Source organism: Atta colombica, unplaced genomic scaffold, assembly GCF_001594045.1.
Source record: "Atta colombica isolate Treedump-2 unplaced genomic scaffold, Acol1.0 scaffold19, whole genome shotgun sequence".
In the NCBI taxonomy this organism is placed as follows: Eukaryota; Metazoa; Arthropoda; class Insecta; order Hymenoptera; family Formicidae; genus Atta; species Atta colombica.
This window is the reverse complement of record NW_017259282.1, coordinates 397315-405756: the sequence shown is the minus strand read 5'-3', so window position 1 is coordinate 405756 and position 8442 is coordinate 397315. Positions and strand designations below refer to the sequence as shown.

General features: G+C 31.3%; 1 protein-coding gene across 9 annotated transcripts in view; it reads left to right on the top strand.

Moving 5' to 3' along the window:
• Positions 1 to 8442, top strand: part of LOC108686812 (afadin) — a 172404-nt gene that overhangs the window by 96400 nt on the left and 67562 nt on the right. For all 9 annotated transcript variants that reach the window (XM_018192290.1, XM_018192289.1, XM_018192286.1 and 6 more), the window contains exons 5-6: positions 3840 to 4123; positions 4727 to 4826. In XM_018192290.1, coding sequence (XP_018047779.1) covers positions 3840 to 4123; positions 4727 to 4826 — 384 coding nt within the window. The remainder of the gene's footprint in view (positions 1 to 3839; positions 4124 to 4726; positions 4827 to 8442) is intronic.

Here is an 8442-nt window from a genome sequence, read left to right as displayed (position 1 = left end):
TATATATATATACATACATATATATATATACTATAAATTTTTGGTACGGACAATAAATATTGAAATACACATAATAGTAACTCTAGTGGAAATATTTCGCTAAAAAAATCGCTGAAATCTCTATCAATTGACTCATTTCATTCTGAATTTCATTATGAATACTGAAATGAGTATTGATAAAGATTTCATCGATTTATAACCATCAGGGAACATTAACGTTTAAAAACAATATATAATCTATTATCTGTTTAATCTAAATTCTTATAAAAATGAGTATTAAGATAACGATATTATTTGAATCAAATAATAAAAAATTAGTAAAATACTATAGGTAAGTTTAATATAGAGAAAAGCTTGCTCTATATACAAACTAGTTAGTAGAGAGTTTCAAGTTAGAATATTTATTTCACATTTAGTATTAAATTAATTATCAGCTAATGTAATTTTAAAATTTAATAACTTACTTTAGCATTATAATAAGAAATAACGAAAAAATAACGAATCGTTACTTTTCAAGTAATGGTAACGGTAACGCGTTATTTTTTAAATTGGTAATAAGTAACGATAACGAGTTATTCTTTTCAAAAAAGTAAAAATAACGCGTTATTTTTTTCAGATAATGCGCACAACCGGTGCTCGTTATTCGTTAAAAAGTTACTAAGAAAGAAAATTTGAAATTTGAATTTTTTCATTATATAGAACAAAAATGTTCTACTTTAAAATATATTTTACGATTGATCATGCGAAGCGAGCTCCCCCTCCTGCTTAGAAGCGCACGACTTCCACACGAAGCGACCCCACCTCCTCCCCTGCTTAGAGACACACGACTTTCCATATGAAGCGAGTTCCACATCTCGCCAAGTTGCTTCGCGTGAAAAATAAAAATCGTGCGCTCCTACGAAGGGGAGGGGGGTGCGATGGGAATCGCTTCGTATGGAAGTAAAGTGAATATATGTAATACTATTAGGTGTACAACTTTGCTTCCGCTGTTTTCCTATAGATGGCTTTAGCGATAAGTGATGGTCGAAATAGATCATAGACGACATACAATAAACTTGGGCATCTGTCAACATAACCCCATAGAAACATTAATCAATTTGTGTCTGCATCATAAAGTTATTCTCGATTGAAAATGTCAGTTTACGAGCCAAATTCTCGTCTTTTGCGGGAGGTTTTAATTTTTTGCTTCAATATGAAGAAATCTGCGGCTGAGGCTCATCGAATGCTCTCAAATACTTATGGTGAGGCCGCTATTAGTGAAAGACGTGAGAGGTTTCAACGCTTCAAGAACGATGATTTTGACGTCCAAGGTCATGCTTTGTATTTGGTAGGGCCAGCTCGGCGTAGTGTATTATGAACTGTTAAAACCGATTGAAACAATCACAGGCGATCGGTATCGAACGCAATTGATGCGTTTGAGCCGAGCATTGAAAGACAAACGGTCGCAATACAACGAGAGACATGATAAAATGATTTTGCAGCATGACAAGGCTCGACCCCATGTTGCGAAAGTGATCAAGACATACTTGGAAACGTTGAAATGGGAAGTCCTACCCCACCCGCCGTATTCTCTAGACGTTGCTCCCTCTGACTATCACTTGTTTCGATCAATGGCACACGGCCTGGCTGACCAGCACTTCCGGTCTTATGAAAAAGTAAAAAATTGGATCGATTCGTGGATAGCCTCAAAAGATGACCAGTTTTTTCGATGCGGGGTTCGTACGCTATCCGAAAGATGAGAGAAAGTAGTGGCCAGCGATGGACAATACTTTGAATCATAAATGTATAACCAGTTTTTTACAATAAAGCCTCGAATTTTGGAAAAATTCGGCGGAAGCAAAGTTGTACACCTAATACTATATTGCTAATGTCAATTAAAAGCGAAAACATCACTGTGCAGACGATATCTATTTCTTACTTAGTGTATCCATTTCAGTACGCATGCGTGCACCAATTCTAACCAATTCTAACCAATTTTATCACGTATCTGCACTGGTTCTCGTCCGCATGTATTTGTTACATATTATATATATGCGTGTCCATATTGTTGTTTATATAAAAGCGTTTAAAAAAATAAATAAAAATGCGACTTTTGTTCGTAATCATAGTCAAGCTTTATATTTAAGATTTTTAAAAATTTTAAATTAAAATTTTAATTTAAAATTTTAAATTATAAAGCTTGACTTTCTAAAATTTATCTTCAGATACTCTATGAATTATTTCATTAGTTACTGAGCATCTAAAGATAAATTTAAGGAAATTTTAAGTACAAGGTTGGATTATGGCCGCTGTTCGATTCACGCTCACAGCGCTTAAAAATCATTTTATCCTTGTTGTTTGTCAAATGTTAAGCGAAAACAAATGATGTTCATTGCATTGTCAGCATGAATCTGACCACAGCCTACGAATACGGGCATAAGTTACTTATGCCAATGCATGCGCACATTCGATACATTGTGGAAGTTATCCGATATTCTCTATCTCGTTGTCTTCGCAGCTCCCCCCCCTTCCACTTTCAAAAAGAGGCTGCATTAGCAATATAGGAGTATTACATATATAGATGAGAATCGCTTCGCTTGGAAGTCGTGCGCCCCTGAAGCAGGGGAGAGGAGGAGATAGAGTAAAAGTCACTTTGCGTGAAAAGTCATTAGATAAGCAAGGAAGGATATAAAATAGTTTTTAATATTATATATATTTTTAATATTAATTTTAATATTAATTTCATTTAATATTATATTTAATATTATATTTTTAATATTATATTTAATATTAACAAAAAATAAAATGTTATTTTTCAACCTGTTTTTATTAATAACTTTTTAATTAATAACGAACGATGTTATTAGCTAAAACTGTTGGAAGTCATTCAGGGTCATGACCTTGGCAACACATGTCAAGGTTATTGGAGGAGGGTCACCTAATCTGGAGTATTACCAAAATTATTATTTATATAAAGTTACTAAAAAATTAAATAACATACGAATATGAATAACAATAAATGAAATAATCTTTGAAAAATATTTATTAAAAAGGGTTTTAAAAAAAAATTAAGAAGGATTAAATGATAAGAACAATAAGAATCTTATTGGACCGTACATATGAAAATAGAACCAATAGGAAATAGGAAAGGCCCATAACGGTCAAAGTTGGATCTTTAATGCTTAAATAATTTAATGTTAATTGTATATACTATATATGTATATACTATACATGCATATATATCATATTTGTAGTCATTTTAATTGCGCGCCGAATTAATTTTTACAGACTTAAAGTTAATTCAAGTAGTTCAAATGAATAAATATGGTATACACAGTCTGTCCCAAAAGTTAGGATTCTGGAATGCATTCACAAAAATTATACTAGTGGCCCGATTTCTACAAAACTCTGTGCACTAATACTAGCATGCCCCTTGAACGCGTATGCGAAGTTTCAAATCTGTACGTACTGGCAGTTTGCGAGATGTGCGCATAAAGAATGCAAATGTCGTGCGGTAATTAATTTGAAAATGAATAATACAGTAGAATAATGAACAGCCATTTAAATTTTGTTTCAAAGCGGATTTGTTCGTAAAAAATGCGTTTACAATGTTATAGAAAGCGTACAAAGAATCGTGTTTGAAGAAAACTATTTAATGGTTGCGTGTTCAAAATACAAAAAAACATAAAGTTAAAAGTTAATATATTATTATTGTCTTGAATAATAAATTTATTATCCTAATTTGATTATTACGATCATGTTATAATGAAAATAATGACAAAAATAAAATAAAAATACTTCCTTGTTGTAACTAAGAATGTTTTTTCTTTCTATATTATTAATGATATTATTATTTTTAGAATTGCCTGAAACCAGTTTTACGAGAAGCATCTCGAATCCAGAAGCGGTGATGAGACGACGTCGTCAACAGAAGCTTGAAAGAAGACTCCAACAATTTCGTAGTAAGGACGGTGGTCCTGACACAGGCGGCACATTGAAAATTTATGGTGAGGCGTTGTGCAAAGACGTGCCATACAAAACGCTGCTATTGAGTGTGCGAGATTCCGCCGCTCAGGTTGTACGAGAAATGCTTTCTAAATATGGTCTGGAAAAAGTGGACCCACAGTTATATTGCCTTGTGCAGGTATATACGAAATTTATCCATGCATAAAATATTATTATATATGGTGATAAATTTAGTAGATTTTAGAAATTGATTTCTTCAATTAATTTCAATTTAATCTAAAAGGTGGCGCAATTCAAAATATATTAATCGATGCTATAAATGAAACTTAATTGTTTAAATATTTTATATTGAATAATACTATAAATAAAATATAAAATTTTATTTTAAAAAGATACCTCAATTTGTTAAATAGTATAATCTAAAAAATGGAGATTTTAATAATAATAATAATAATAATAATAATAATAATAATAATATATTTTACTTAATGTAGATTAACAAAGCATAATCAACAAGAACGATTCTCGTCGAACATAGAACATGAAACATAGAAATTGAAAGAATAAGATAAAGAATATAGAAAAAGTTATGTTAGCTGTATGAATACTAAATATATAGCAGACGAATATCTTAAATTAATAGTATGTTTTATACAATATGATATGTTTTTATAGCATTTAATTAGCTTCTTTATTTCTGGAAATTATATATAAATACACAAACATCAAATATTTTTTGTTAAAAGCGCATATTGTAAATTAAATCTTGTTTATGATGTAGGTTAATAGTGAGAACGTGAGTGGCAATGTGCATCAGGAATATATATTGGACGACGATGAGTGTCCTTTGGCGATATTAATGAATCATCCTTCCACACGAGGTAAGAATTTATTTTTATATCAATACTTAGCTGCGTAATTGCTACATAATTCTAATTTTGCGTGTACATAATATTCCATTGAACGAAAATGAAAAAGAAGAAAGTGAATATGATTCGAACAATTTTGTTACTTAAAGTGTTTAATATAACGCAAATATTTTTTACTTATCTCCCAGGATATTATACTTGCAATTAATCTTTGTACATTTGAAAATATACTGAGTTTTTCATCTTTCAATATATCTTTTATTAAAGAGATTTATGGCCGTATTCATAGTCAGACCTTGTATTTAAGACTTCCTTAAATTTATCTTTAAATGCTCAATAGCCAATAAATAATTCGAAGAATATTTGAAGATAAATTTAAGGAAGCCTTAAATATAAGGCCTAATTATGCATATGGGCATTAAAATATCAAATTCTAACATTACAATTGTAAAATATATCAGTAATTCAACAAGCTGTTCTTATTTTTAAGTTTAAATCTTTTGAAATAATAATAAAAATGATATAATTTTAATTCTTTAGCGAGAGAAATAATTTTTGCATGCTTCATTTTTAAGTTAATTTGCATAAACTTTGGATACAATATCTCAATTTTTAAATTTTAATAAAAGAATATATTAAAAATGAATTGATATTTGGTTAGATAACGAATAAATTGTTTGTAGGCAAGTAAAAATTTTGCTACGTATGTATAACATGAGAATAATAAACTGAACACAGAGTTTTTTGTGAATTATTTAAATTATATTTATTAACTTAAAATGTCTATGATGGAAAAAAATGGTAAAAAAAGGTAAAAATTAACGGGCACGGAGGAGGAAAAAATTCTTGAAATGGAGATGATAGGATAAAATAGGAGAATTAATCTAATGAAAAAAGATTAACATCAGAATTTACGAGATAAGAACAAAAGTTTAATGAGAAAGAAAGCTAGAAGGAATGAAGTTAAATTAAAAAAAAAATAAAAATTAAATTTATAATTGTGTAAAAAAAATAAAAAGCTTTTAATATCAGCTGATAAAGGCGAAAGTTCAACGAGAGGAGCGACAGAAGAGAGAGAGAGAGAGAGAGAGAGAGAGAGAGAGAGAGAGAGAGAGAGAGAGAAGGAACCGAAGGATAGAGGGTAGTCGATGGGAGATATAAGGGTGGCAAGGAAAACAACCGATACCAACATTGCCAGTTGGCTCATGTCGTCAGTGCTGGCGCCAGTGCGCGGGCGCCGTCGTCGCCGCCTTGTCGTCTTTGCCCTCGTTTCGATATCGTCATTCACGGAGAAATAATTGCCCATAATGTCCGACAGTCAAAATTTGTGCAACGAATCGAGCAAGCGTTAATCTTATCTGAGTTGAAATTATAATTATTCCAGCATATGTTGCGTAAAATATGTCAAGATTTAGTGTCTCGTTGCTTTCTTTATATAATAATCCGTACATTAATTAGTTGCTTAATTATTTTGTTTGTTTAAAAAATATTTATATATTGAATCTGGAATTCTTCAATCGTTATCGAGCTTGTGATGAAAATGTACTCGCCCACATGTTCGGTGATCCGTTGTAGCCTCGACCGAATAAATAAATGTGTTATTCTTTGCGATAACATGTATAAATACGACAGCATATTAATAACTACACACCGTTGATTTATCTTATGGAAACGCAGCAGAGGATTCGGAGTGACATAATTGAATCTACTCACTGTAACATCCCTCTATATAATTGAACGAAAAAGTGAATAGTTATAATTGTACGCACATAATGCAACGTGCACTGGTCCAAGGTGTGGCACCTTCGAACACGATTCGTTCATTATCAACGTACGTATTAAAGACTTCATAGTAGCGAAAGTGGAACCTCCCACTTACACGATTGCGATAATGCGCCGTAATATGTGCGAAGGAATAAATAACGATTATACACGCGAACGTTACTGACCAGCGTTATCGAATTCCTCAACATATCAAAGAAAAGTGAATTGATGAAAGTAAATCCATTTAGATCGCATAGTCTAGTCATTCTGCGCAATTTTGTGAAAGATCAAGTGATCATCAAATCTCAAGTACGACCTATTAATTAAGCCATTAGTAATCCAACGTAATTGAATCTTATTGACATGAAATATTCGTAACAAATACGATATTCGATAAGTCTCATAATTCACATAAAGGAATGGTTATTGATTACGTACATAATTTAGAAATGGGCAATAATACGAAAGAATTCTATTGACTTATCATTACCGAGACATAATACAAAAATTGCATAGATCACGCAAAATCTTGATGAAGTGTGCAGGTGTCTCCTTGACTAATAACATTTGAATGCAAGTCTCAAAGTCTCGATCTAATCAGAGACGAATCATTATTCGACTAATCATTATTCTGGCAAATAATAATAGTTATTATGGCTATTATATAATACCTCTGAAAGACACTGAATCAACGATGATTTTATCTGATCATTATAATTATCGTATGATCATTACAGATTATTCTAATGCGTTATTACATAAATTAACATGTGAGCTATTTTCGTCTTTTAAATCAACATTAAATATCAGATTATGAATAACGAAGAAGTCGATTTGACAATACTGTCAATTGCTTAATCGACGTACTCTATTGACCATCAATGCTCGTCGATGACATTTCGAATGAACTTTTTATCGTCAATACGTCTATCTTATGAATCTGTAGTTATGACCCGTAAATATCCTGTGATCTATTTGGAAACCACGGTCAATGCCATGGAGTTATTGAGAACTGGAAGCAACATTTTAATTAATGCGATCATTAGCGGCCATCACAGTAACACGTTTACTTGACTTTCATTATTCAATTGTATCTAAATAAACATATTAATATCTTTCTCAAGGATATCGTAATGTCGATTATCTGTAATATTAATATTGAGATTCAATTAAGAATACGATCAGCTAAGCAGATTTATAATTTCTTCTATTGAATTATTATTAAAAATAAGAAATATACGAACGACCTCTTGATTTTATCCATAGTCTAAGTTTAGACAATGTCGCTAGTATGTAAATCAAATATCGAGCATAATAGAAATAGATTGAGGATAAATTCAAGTCAATTCATTTTAAATTCGTCATCATTGTAGCGAGAATAAATGCCGAAGAGGATTTGATTATACGTTTTAACGTCCGTCGATAATTATAATTGATAAGATTCGCCTGATCAGCTTGAGGCGCCAGCGGATTCTCATGAAGAAAACGGAACAACGAAAGAAGGGAACAAAGAAGGGACCAATATTTTAGCAGCAGCAATAATCGACGAAGGGACCACGAAATTTAATTAAATAAGGCGATCGTTATGATGGATTGGGGAATACGACGTAAGCTTCTGTTAAAGCTGATGAAATTGAATGCATGACGCATATAGAGTTCAAGTTTCTTCTTGATGTGATTCTATGTTAATTTGTTGAAATAGCCATTGTTAATTTGTTAAAATATAAACGTTCTTATATTGTAAAGTAGCTATGCTGAAAACTTGAACTTATTTAATGACAATGTGCATATTTTTTCCTAGTTTTATTTTATTTTTGTAAAATATATTTTCTTCGATCATGTCCGTCTGCTTTTTATTGAAGAA